The 13304-nt window shown below is 44.8% G+C and overlaps 1 protein-coding gene across 1 annotated transcript in view; it reads left to right on the forward strand.

Annotated features, from left to right (window-relative positions):
- Positions 1 to 11777, forward strand: part of hs3st3l (heparan sulfate (glucosamine) 3-O-sulfotransferase 3-like) — a 159102-nt gene extending 147325 nt beyond the window's left edge. Inside the window, exon 2 of the mRNA XM_068057944.1 lies at positions 10226 to 11777. Coding sequence (XP_067914045.1) covers positions 10226 to 10844 — 619 coding nt within the window. The 3' untranslated portion in view covers positions 10845 to 11777. The remainder of the gene's footprint in view (positions 1 to 10225) is intronic.
- Positions 11778 to 13304: the final 1527 nt, after the last annotated feature.

Genomic DNA, 13304 nt, shown 5'->3' on the forward strand with positions numbered 1-13304 from the left:
TGGAACAGTCCGGGTGGCGAACTTTTAAAAAGTCCACCGTCATTTGCTTTGCGATCAGCGCCTGTAATTTGTGCTCATGGAAAGTCCTTGAGGCAGTAGAAAGGATTCAAAGGAGGGCAGCAGATTGCTGAATAATGGAGAGGCTAAGGGACCGCAGTCTATCATCACTGGTAAAAAAAAAATTAAGGGATTTCACCATCCAAGAAAGGAATCAATTGACTTCTTGTGCGAAGGCACTTTGAGAAGCAAAGGAAAACCAAGGGGTGAGATGTGTTTGTAATGCTTAGATCCCCACTCCAGATTTACATCTATCTGATTCAGACCTTAAGTATTTGCATAATTGTTTCCATTTGAATAGGAGATTGATTTGACATTGATAACTTTCCATTGCTTGTAGGTTGCCGTTAATATTCCTCAAACGTACTACACAGCATCTGGTTAATAAAAATATTGGCTGTACCTTCTTTAACTTATTCCAACCATATGTTGTGTGTGGGTGGAAGTGCTATATATTAGAGCTAAGGGGATAGAAATGAGTCTGGGCCTGTTTTCAGGGCCCAGGCTCTGCGCTGTGTGACCAGTGCACGCCTGAATCGACAGGCGTGATGATTTATGGAAATTAGTCCTCGGGTTCCACACTCAGCACGTGTTGTTGGTGCTAATCGCACCTCCAAAGGCAACTCGCCCAGACAAAGGCTTCAATTTTGAGCCACATTCCCCATCTGTAGTAGCCCGCTGGTATGTCTCAGGGGTGTGGTGGGGTTGGAACAGTCTACGGAGGGTGATGGGGGCAATTACTACTCCTGTGGAGTCAGGGTACACAATCCTGCTCCTCCATTTCCACAGGACCGGTTTTTATTATTATAGTTTCTCACAACTTACTTCTGCTTGCTTACCACGGGGATTTAGAATCATTCCTAAGGGGGTCCTCAACAGGCATCAGGCCCCTCGTTTACATGTTCAAGGGGCCTCATGTCACTTATCAGCCCAACAAGTTTAGTAGTGGGGCCAACGCCTGTGGAGATTGGGCACCGGACATCTCACTGCTAAACTGGTCTGCTCTGTGCCCATTTTACACTCAAGAAACAAAGTCAATGCACACCAACACACCGCACCCCCCCCCCCCACCTCCCCCGACCCCTCACCTTCCGCCACCCCACCTAAACCTTGGCCCACAAAGCAGAGGTACCTCAGTCCTATTTGTGTCTTTTATTCCCTGGTTTGTGTGGGTTTGGAAGGGCGGCTGTCAGCAATATTGTCTCGCTGGTGGATAAATCATGAATCAGAACACCTGAGGCTGCTTTTGTCTCAGCTTGAAACCTATAGAGATGAATGGGAGCATGGCCTTGATCTTTACGCGTGACCCCTGGGGCCCTGTGGTAGACAATAAGTGGCCCACAAAGACAGAAAGCTTTGGCATCCTGGTAGTAGGGAGGGGCCCATGAACAAAGGAACATAGCAATAGGAGTAGTCCATTCAGCCTAAAGCCTGGCTCGAGTATAAAATTAAACCCGACCTGAGCCCAACCTAACCACAGCCAACCCGAGCCCTTTGTTTTCGTGCCTGTCCCGACCCAACACGAATTTCCTTCATCTGTTCCGGCAGCAGACTACTCCTGCAACTGGAGTTGTGGGGAATCATGGATAAGCCTGATCCTGTGACTTCCTGAAAGCAGTCTCCAGCCCGACCTGACCCGAATGCTAGACTCGGAATTTTGACCCCACCCAACCCGAACCCGACACATCTAGTCGGGTTCGGGTCGGGTAGCCAGGGTTTAATTCAGCCTCTTGAACCTGCTCCACCATTCAATTAGATGATTGCTGATCTGCACCTCAGCTCCATTTACCTGTCTTTTTTTTAATTATTTGTTCGGGGGATGTGGGTGTTGTTGGCTTGGCCAGCATTTATTGCCCAGCCCGAATTGCCCTTGAGAAGGTGGTGGTGAGCTGCCTTCTTGAACAGCTGCAGTCCTTGGGGTGTAGCTACACCAGCAGTGCTGTTAGGAAGGGAGTTCCAGAATTTTTACCCAGTGACAGTGAAGTAATGATGATATAGTTCCAAGTCAGGATGGTGTGTGGGTCGGAGGGGAACTTGCAGGTGGTGGTGTTCCCATGCATCTGCTGCCCTTGTCCTTTTAGATGGTAGAAATCGCGGGCTTGGAAGGTCCTGTCGAAGGAGCCTTGATGAGTTGCTGCACTGCAGCAATGTTGAAGGTAGTGGATGGGGTGCCAATCAAGCGGGCTGCTTTGCCCTGGATGGTGTTGAGCTTCTTGAGAGTTGTTGGAGCTGCACCCATCCAGGCAAGTGGAGAATATTCCATTACAATCCTGACTTATCAATTGTGGACAGGCATTAGGGAGTCAGGAGCTGAGTTACTCGCTGCAGAATTCCCACAATATTTATGCGGCGGGTCCAGTTCAGTTTCTGGTCAATGGTGACCCCCCAGTATGTTGATAGTGGGAGATTCAGCAATGGTGATGCCATTGAATGTCAAGGGGAGATGGTTAGATTCTCTCTGGTTTGAGATAGTCATTGCCTGGCACTTGTGTGGTAAGAATGTTACTTGCCACTTATCAGCTCAAGCCTGGATGTTGTCCAGGTCTTGCCGCATATGGACAGGGGCTTCTTCAGTATCTGAGGAGTCACGAATGGTGCTGAACATTGTGCAATCATCAGTGAACATCCCTACTTCTGACCTTTATGATGGAGGGAAGGTCATTGATGAAGCAGCTGAAGATAGTTGGACCTAGGACACTACCCTAAGGAATTCCTGCAGTGATGACCTGGGACTGACATGATTTGACCTCCAACAACCACAGCCATCTTCCTTTGCATGCCTCCAACCAGCGGAGAGTTTTTCCCCGATTCCCATTGACTCCAGTTTTGCTAGGTTTCCTTGATGTCATACTGGGTCAAATGCTGCCTTGATGTCAAGGGCAGTCACTCTCACCTCACCTCTAGAGTTCAGCTCTTTTGTCCCTGTTTGGATCAAAGCTGTAATGAGGTCAGGAGCTGAGTGGCCCTGGCGGAATCCAAACTGAGCATCAGTGAGCAGGTTATTGCTGAGCAAGTGCCGCTTGATAGCACTGTCATCGACCCCTTCCATTACTTTGCTGATGATTGAGAGTAGACTAATGGGGCGGTAATTGGCCGTGTTTGATTTGTCCTGCTTTTTGTGTACAGGACATACCTGGGCAATTTTCCACATTGCCGGGTAGATGCCAGTGTTATAGCTCTATTGGAACAGCTTGGCTAGGGGCGCGGCAAGTTCTGGAGCACAGGTCTTCATTACTATTGCTGGAATGGTGTCAGAGCTCAAAGCCTTTGCAGTATCTACTACCTTTGCAGTATCCAGTGCCTTCAGTGCTTAATGTGTGGAGTGAATCGGATTGGCTGAACACCTTCATCTGTGATGGATGGGACCTCAGGAGGAGGCCGAGATGGATCATCCAATCAGTACTTCTGGCTGAAGATGGATGAAAATGCTTCTACCTTGTCTTTTGCACTGATGTGCTGGGCTCTCCCATTGTTGAGGATGGGCATATTTGTGGAGCCTCCTCCTCCTGTCAGTTGTTTAATTGACCACCACTATTCATGACTGGATGTGGCAGGACTGCAGAGCTTAGATCTGATCTGTTGGATGTGGGATCGCTTTTCCCTGTCTATTGCATGCTGCTTCCACTGTTTGGCACGCAAGTAGTCCTGTGATGGAGGTTCACCAGGCTGACACCTCATTTTGAGGTATGCCTGGTGTTACTCCTGGCATGTCTTCCTGCACTCTTCATTGAACCAGGGTTAGTCCCCTGGCTTTATAGTAATGATCGAGTGGAGCATATGTTGGGCCATGAGGTTACAGATTGTCGTTGAATACAATTCTTCTGCTGCTGATAGTCCACAGCACCTCATAGATGCCCAGGTTTGAATTGCTCGATCTGTTCAAAATCTATCCCATTTAACGCGGTGGTAGTGCCACACAACACGATATTGGGTACCTTCAGTGTGAAGATGGGACTTTGTCTCCACAAGGACTGTGCGGTGGTCGCTCCTACCAATACTGTCATGGACAGATGCATCTGCAACAAGTAGATTTGTGAGGACCAGGTCAAGTAGGTTTTTCCCTTTTGTTAGGTTCCTCACCATCTGCAACAGACCCAGTCTAGCACCTGTGTCTTTTAGGACTTGGCCAGCTCGGTCAGTAGTGGTGCTACCGAGCCATTCTTGGTGGTGGACATCGAAATCCCGTACCCAGAGTACATTGAATGTGGGCCAAGTGGATCAAGTATCAGTAGGAAAGGGGATAGGTGATCATTGTATCATAAGGTTTAGGCTGACTATGGAAAAGGACAAGGAGCAATCCAGGGTAAAAATAATTAACTGGGGGAAGGCCAACTTCAGTGGGATAAGAATGGAGCTGGGGTGAATAAATTTGAGTCAAAAGCTGGTAGGAAAACCGATAGATGAACAATGAGTTACCTTCAAAGAAGAGATACCTTGACTGTGCCCAAACTATGTTCCCTCGAAGGGGAAAAGTAGAGAAAACAAATCCAGAGCTCCCTGGATGACAAAAGAGGTAGAGATTAAGATAAAGAAGAAAAAGTGTGCTTATGACAGATGCCAGGTAGAAAATACTATTGAGAACCAGGCTGAATATAGAAGGTCCAGAGGGGAAGGGAAAAAGCAAATAAGAAAAGCAAAGAGAGAGCATGAGAAGAGACAGGCAGCTAGCATTAAAGGAAATCCCAAAATTTTTCTATAGGCATGTAAATAATAAAAGGGTGGTAAAAGGAGGAGTGGGGCTGATTATGGACCAGAAAGGGGATTTACACATGGAGGCAGAGGGCATAGCTGAGATATTAAATGAAGACTTTGCATCTGTCTTTACTAAGGAAGAAGATGCAACCCAGGCAATGTTGAAAGAGGAGGTAAGTCAGACACTAGAGGGGTTTAAAATTGATAGAGGAAGTATTAGATGGGCTGTCTGCACATAAAGTGGATAAAACACCAGGGCCAGATGAGAAGCATCCAAGGATACTGAGGGAAATGAGAGTGGAAATCGCAGAGGCTCTGGCCATACTTTTTCAGTCTTCCTTAGACTCGGAGCGTGTGGTGCCAGAGGACTGGAGAATTGCTAAAGTTGCACCCTTGTTCAAAAAAGGGCGTAAAGATAAACCCAGCAATACTGGCCAGTCAGTTTAACTTCAGTGGTGGGAAAACTTCCAGAAAAAATAATCTGGGACAAAATCAATAGTCACATGGAAAAATGTGAGTTAATTAAAGAAAGCCAGCATGGATTCCTTAAGGGAAAATCATGTTGAACTAACTTGCTGGAGTTTTTTGAGGAGGTAACAGAGAGGGTTGATGAGGGCAATGCTGTTGATGTGGTGTACATAGACTTTCAAAAGGCATTTGATACAGTGCCACACAATAGACTTGTGAGCAAACATGCAGCTCATGGAATAAAAGGGACGGTTGCAACGTGGATAAGGAAATGGCCAAATGACAGGAAACAAAGAGTAGTGGTTAATGGATGTTTTTTGGGCTGGAGGAAGGTTTGTAGTGGAGTTCCCCAGGGATCAGTGTTGGGACCCTTGCCTTCCTGATATGTATTAATGACCTAGACCTTGGTGTACAGGACACAATTTAAAAGTTTGCAGATGATACGAAACTTGGAAGTACTGTGAGGAGGATTGTGTAGAACTTCAAAAGGACGTAGACAAGTTGGTGGAATGGGCAAGACAGGTGACAGGTGAAGTTCAATGCAAAGAAATGCTTCATTTTGGTAGGAAGAATATGGACAGACAATATAGAATAAAGGATACAATTCTAAAGGGGGTGCAGGAGCAGAGGGACCTAGGTGTATATGTGCATAAGTCATGAAAAGTGGCAGGACAGGTTGAGCAAGCAGTTAATAAAGCATACAGTATCCTGGGCCTTATTAACAGAGACATAGAGTACAAGAGCAAGTAAGTTATGTTGAACGTGTATAAGACACTAGTTCGGCCTCAGCTGGAGTATTGTGTCCAATTTTGGGCACCGCACTTGAGGACAGACGTGAGGGCATTGGAGAGAGTACAGAAGAGATTCACGAGAATGGTTCCAGGGATGAGGAATTTCAGTTATGAAGATAGATTGGAGAAGTTAGGATTGTTTTCCTTGGAGAAGAGAAGGCTGAGAGGTGATTTGATAGAGGTATTCAAAATCATGAGGGGTCTGGACAGAGTAGGTAGAGAGAAACTGTTCCCACTTGTAAAAGGATCAAGAACGAAAGGGCACAGATTTAAATTATTTGGTAAGAGAAGCAGAAGTGACGAGAGGAAAAACTTTTTCACACAGCAAGTGGTTAAGGTCTGGAATGCGCTGCCTGAGAAAGTGGTGGAGGCAGGTTCAATTGAAGCATTCAAAAGGGAATTAGACAGTTATATGAAAAAGGATGAATGTGCAGGGATATGGGGAGAGGCAGGGGAAAGGGCCTGAGGGAATTGCTCTTTCAGGGAGCCAGTGCGGACACGATGGGCCAAATGGCGTCCTTCTGTGCTGTAGCGATTCTGTGCCCTTGCTACCCTCGGTGTTACTTCCAATTGGTGTTCAGCCGAGGTTGTTGGGGGGGGGGGGCGGGGGCAGGGGTGAAAGATAGTATTTACAGGAGGTTTCTTTGCCCATGTTTGATCTGATGAGACTTCATGGGGTTCAGAGTCAATGTTGAGAACTCCCAGCGCAACTCCCTCCCGACTATATATCACTGTACTGCCACCTCTGGTGGGTCTGTCCTGCCGGTGGGATAGGACATACCTAAGGATGGTGTTGTCTGGGACATTGCCTGCAAGGTATGACTCCATGAATATGACTATGTTAGGCTATTGCTTGACTAGTCTGTGGGACAGCTCTCCCAATTTTGGCACAAGCCCCCAGATGTTAATAAGGAGGACTTTGCAGGGTCGACAAGGCTGGGTTTGCTGTTGTCTTTTCCAGTGCCACGGTCGATGCCGGGTGGTCGGTTTGATGTTATTCCTTTTTTTAGACTTTGTAGCGATTTGATACAACTGAGTGGCTTGCTGGGCCATTTCAGTCAGCATTTAAGAGTCAACCACATTGCTGTGGGTCTGGGGTCACAAGTAGGCCAGGCCAGGTAAGGACAGCAGATTTCCATCTCTAAAGGACATTTAGTGAACCAGATTGGTTTTTACAACAATTGACAATGGTTTCATGATCACCACTAGACTAGCTTTTTAATTCCAGATTTATTAATTGAATTCAAATTTGCTCCATATCCCTTGATACCCTTACCCAACAAAATCCATCCATCTCAGTTTTGCAAGCTCCGAATGTCTTGGCATCCACAGCATTTGGAGGAGAGAGTTTGAGATTTTTACTACCCTTTGTGTGGGGAAAAAAATGATTTCCTTGCTAATTGGCCTTTTAATTAACTATGAGTACTCAACACGTGCTGATCTTGATGGGTAATTCAAAAATAATTAAGCGAAGGGGTACAGAACTTCCTGTGGATTTTGCACCCAGAGATAATCAAATACCCAGCATCTAAGATCAAGCAAATCCAACACAAGTGTGTTAAGCATTTAATTACACTACACCCAAATATTCTCACTCTTACATCCATTCATCAACTCATCTCGGCCCACCGTAATGTGTCTACCCCCTGACTAAAGATCTGTACACACAGATTTCCTGTAATAACGCTGGTTCAAAATGGGAGTAAAATTATGCCCAGAATCTTGGTGCAGCAAGAAACACAATAGGTTTCCTGCTGTTTTACTGTAACTTTTTGAGATCCTTTTTATTATTTACCTTCTCTGAGACCTGCCTGACATTTTCTATTCCATTGTATTTTTATAACATCAGTTCATATCATGTTTAAAATTGAAAAGCTTCTGTAGTGTTTGACTGGGTGGAGCTGCTGAGCAAGAGTGGAACTGTGGGAGATTTCTGGAAGCTTCCGGGAGACATTTTGAATCTGTCTCACAGACACAGGTTGCTGTCAAGACATGTGCTCCAATCCGTAAGACCTTTTATGGTTAATGTTAACGTGCTTTAAATAAACCAGTTGGGTTATTTAACACAGTGTGATATCTGTATGGCTCAGAATTAAATCAGATATCGAAATTAAATCCAGTAACCCCGCATAAATCCAACAACTTCCACGAACATTTTATGCCTAATGTGCATGAATGATGGTTAGTTGGCTTGAAACCTCAATTTTCCTACTTAAAGAAGGAAGTTATGGTAAGAATTCTGTGCTTTCCTCCGGCCCCGATTGCTTACACTGAATCTTCCCCTTTGACATATGCTAATGATATTGGCAGGACATTTAGGCCAAAATTGATGTGGGCAAAATGGGCACAGAGACAGGTGATTATACCCCTGCAGGAATTTCCACCCCAATGGGTTTCAGCTTCAGTCTTGCCCTGCGTGAGCTATCTCTTCATTAATACGGGACTGCAATGTGGAACACTGGATGCTATCCTCACAATACAATTGGAAGAATATTTGGATGTGGCCCTTCTGCTTTTAAGTATACAATGTTTTGCATGAAGAGCAACTTCACACACTATCATGCTTTTAATATAAAGAGATGCTCCAAGGTGCTTCATAGACGGGTGGTCCTTTAATGTTTATTGTATGGAGCTGCCAGTGGTGAGGTAGCATTACTGAAAGAATGAATTTGCATTTTGATAGCGCCTTTCACAACCTCTGGACAACTCAAAGTGCTTTACAGCCAATTAAGTACTTTTGAAGTGTCATCACTGTTTACCATAGGAAAGGTGGCAGTCACGTTACGCAAAGCAAGCTCCCACAAACAGCAGTGCGATAAATATTGGCCAGGACACCAGGGATGACAACTTTTGCTGCTCTTTGAATAGTGTCAGGGGATCTTTTATGTCCATTTGAGATGACAGACATCTCATCCTATGGACAGCACCTCTAACAGTTCAGCACTCTCCATACTGCACCAGAGTGTTAGCCTGGATTGTGTGTTCAAATCACTAAAGTGGGACTTGAACCTACAAATTTCTGACTCAGAGGTGCTAATACTGAGCAATGACTGACATCTCGAATGCTTAGACTGTGGAGAAGCTTGTGTTCTCCTAGTTGAATTAGTCAAATGTTCTCTCCAAAAATGTAGTCCCGCCTCAGCTATTGTTGTCATCAGGATAAATATTCCACTGCATCATGTTAACTCCTTAAGAAACTTAAAGCACATATCAGGAAACTTTGAATTCCCAGTCTGAGATTCTTTGTTAATTTTTGCTGGAGACACAATGGCAGTCTGGGAGCACACAGTGTCGCAAATGGCACTCCTAGTTTGCATTGGGAGCTGACACAGTTCAACATTAAAGGGAAATGAATTGCCCAGTTCAAAGTGTCCATTGTCTGTCAATCATGAAACTAATTTTTTCAAGCTTAAAATAAAAGCAGAAAATGCTGGGAACATTTAGCAGACCAGGCAGCATCTGCGGATAGAGCACGCCAGGGTTTCAGGTCGATGACCTATTGTCAGACCCAAATTTTCGTCGGCCTGAAGCATTAATCCTATCTTTGCTCCCCAGATGATGTCTAATGATGATGTTTATGGGGGGCAGAGTGGCGCAGTGGTTAGCACCGCAGCCTCACAGCTCCAGCGACCCGGGTTCAATTCTGGGTTCTCCCTGTGTCTGCGTGGGTTTTTGCCGGGTACTCCGGTTTCCTCCCACCACCAAAGACTTGCAGGTTGGTAGGTAAATTGGCCATTATAAATTGCCCCTAGTATAGGGAGGTGGTAGGGGAATATAGGGACAGGTGGGGATGTATTAAGAATATGGGATTAGTGTAGGATTAGTATAAATGGGTGGTTGATGGTCGGCACAGACTCGGTGGGCCGAAGGACCTGTTTCAGTGCTGTATCTCTAAATAAATAAAAATAAATAATGTGCTGACTGTTTCCAGCATTTTCTGTTTTTGTTTCAGATTTCTAGCATCTGTTGGTATTTTGCCTTTCATGTTCAGCTGGAGTCTTATCAAAGTGCTGGTTTTTGATATGTACGGGTTTGACTTCACTTATCTGGATTTGTGTAGGTTTCTAGCTTCTCTACCTTGTGACTGGAAGGTGTAAAGTAGGGAAGAAAAGCTGTAGAAACGAGTTATCACAAATGTCTTTGCTTGTGACTTACAGGGGAGGGCAAATAAATGTTTCTCATTTGACATTTATTAACATGTTTGTGATTCCTTGCAGGAACTTGATGCCCAAAGCACTTGATGGTCAGATTGTGATGGAAAAAACGCCCAGATACTTTGTGACGGCAGAGGCTCCAGGTCGTATTCATGCTATGTCCAAGGACACCAAACTAATAGTGGTTGTACGGGACCCAGTGACTCGAGCTATCTCGGACTATACCCAGATCATCTCAAAAGCACCGGACATCCCCGGCTTTGAAACTCTTACTTTCAAAAACAGGACTACGGGCCTGATAGATGCATCATGGAGCCCAATATGGATTGGGATCTATGCTCAGCACTTGGAGAACTGGCTCCAGTACTTCCCCTTGTCCCAGATGCACTTTGTCAGTGGGGAGAGGCTGATCAGCGACCCAGCTGGAGAGCTGGGAAAAGTCCAGGACTTCCTTGGCCTGCAGAGAATGATAACGGATGAACACTTCTTCTTCAATGAGACCAAGGGCTTCCCCTGCCTGAAGAAGCCGCAGGGCAATGGTAAACCTCACTGCTTGGGCAAAACGAAAGGCAGGATCCATCCCAACATAGACCCAGGAGTGGTCGAGAAACTGCGGGAATTCTACCGACCTTTCAACCATCATTTCTACCAAATGACAGGGCAGAACTTTGACTGGGAATGAAAGAGGTGGTGGGGTGGGGAGAGGCCATCACAATGAGTCCATGAGAAAGAACTGAAATGACGGCAGAAGAGAAGGAGATGCTGATCGGGGTGCCAACAATTCCAAGTTCACACGTGATGTCGAAGATGTAGCACATGCATTTATCATCTGCAGGAACTGTGTCGGGTGTGTGTATTCTGCATCTGCTAATTTACAAATCTTGGAGAAACTGTGCATCTGAGCGTGAATACTTAGAAAATCTGCGGACATTTTCACTCAATATTTACTCAAATCTTCATCACATCTTTAAAAGGGCAATGTCCATCTTGCGAGGCAGATTGACTTTATTTTTGCTTGCAATGGTCCTGAGCAATGGTTGTTTTTTTATATATTCATATATATAAATAGATATGTATCTATTAACGGCAGTGTCACAAAAGTGAATAACATCAGTGCTAAAATCCTTTTAGATTCACTAGCACTCTCTAACTGTACCACAGAAAGTTGTCATTTTTATGAAGCTGTGCTCTGTTGTCCTATGCCACACTGTATGGTGGATTATCAATTCCTCTGTGTTATCACAGTTACTGCTTTGTTGTAACAGCAGCATTCTGTCATCAAAAAAGAGCTTAACTGCTTGCATTGTTTTACTTTAATTTCCAATAGTCTTTAAACTAATTTACCTACCCCCTCCCCATATTACTACTACCTGTGATATAAAAAAAAGAGAACATCAGAATATCTGAGCTATCCCACCCGTGAGAAAAAGCTTTTATAATTCGCTTGTGCTTGGAGTTAAGAGATCCTCCTCTCCTATAGAATAAAGCCAGCATTCTATTGTTCCCTGTTGTGTATCCTTTATATATATATATATATATATATTGTATATATGTGTGCTCGTTTTCCGCAAATCATTCTATTTTTCAGAGCTCCAGTAAAGTCCGCATAACAGAAGTGATGCTGCTTCTTTTTTGTCTCATTTGAATGCTTTCCAAAACCTGCAAAAAAAAAAATTGACACACTTCCAAGAACTCACTGCTGCTGTCCCACCCACAGCAATATTACCATAGTTCCTGAAGACCCCCTGCAAATATTGGTACAGTCCTGGGGACCTCCTGTCCCACAAGTATTGGTACAGTCCAGGGAACAACCCCTTCCTCACCACCAACCCCCCACTCCTTGCAAATGTTGGTACAGTATACAGGATCCCTTGGACACATTAGTGGAAACCCCTTACAAACATGAACATAGCCCTGGGTGCAACCTGCCCTAACATCCAAAGGCAGTAACCAACCCAAAGGAAAGCAGCACTATCACTGCAGAAAATGTATCTTTCACTGGTGTACAGCAACAGAAATAACATTAGTAAGTCAACAAATATAGAAATTTGGTAATTGCACAGGCCATCCAGGATCTCCTTAAGGGCTTCCTTGATTCCAGGCGTTACACTATGAGAACACAGGCTTCTAATTAAGGTCTAACAACAAGAAGCAACTGATGGAAGTGTGATATACTGCTTGAGTAAAACAATTTTGCTATTAGATATTCCCAGAGGCAGACAAAATGCCAGTTTCTGAGCCAGTCTGAGTGATAATAAGTCACTTGCTGTAACAAATCACTTGCTTTTCATATGGCGCACTTGCTAATTTAGCCATCTCCATTCAAATATATGCAAGGAGATTCATGTGCCACCCTCATCAGTTCAGCCTCTTAATTATCTAGCTGAAGCGAACCCTGCCTGACTCCTGGGAGTTTAATCTGAATAAAACTGTCGCAAGTTACTTCTGGTGTTATAAAAGATATCTGTCTCCTGCTTCCACACACTTTATTTGCTGTGGGCCTGCACATAACTTCTAAAGTCCAATTTCCATCCTCCCCCCCGGGAGCATGATGAACAGCCATGGATTCTTCCTGAGCTTCTGTAACTCTGCTCTGTTGTGTTTCCTGGTTAACTAAATCTTGTGCAAGGATAGAAAAGCAGTCAGCTTTCCCCTTTGTGGGCCTTGAGTAAAGGCCCAACCTATTGACATGGATTCCAAACCAAATCCACGGCAAACCTGAGCAAGTAAAAGGCCATGATGCAGTGAATATAGTATACTAAATTGAAAGAAGTACAGCGATTTACTTGCACTTCTTTCAATTAAGTATACTGTATTTGTTTCTCACAATGTGGTCGCCTCTACATTGGGGAGACCAAGCACAGATTGGGTGACTGTTTTGCGGAGCGCGTCCACTCAGTCCGCAAGCCCGACCCTGAGCTTCTGGTTGCTTGCCACTTTAATTCACCGCCCTACTCTCTCACCCACATTTCTGTCCTTGGCCTGCTGCAGTGCTCCATTAAACCTCAACACGCTCGAGAAACAGTGCCTCATCTTCCAATTCGGCACTCTACAGCCCTCTGGATACATTGAGTTCAACACATTCAGAGCATGACCGCCTTTTTTTTATTTTTGTTTATTTTTAACCACGTGCCTGTCTTAA

This window comes from Heterodontus francisci, chromosome 26 (genome assembly GCF_036365525.1).
Source record: "Heterodontus francisci isolate sHetFra1 chromosome 26, sHetFra1.hap1, whole genome shotgun sequence".
NCBI lineage: Eukaryota > Metazoa > Chordata > Chondrichthyes > Heterodontiformes > Heterodontidae > Heterodontus > Heterodontus francisci.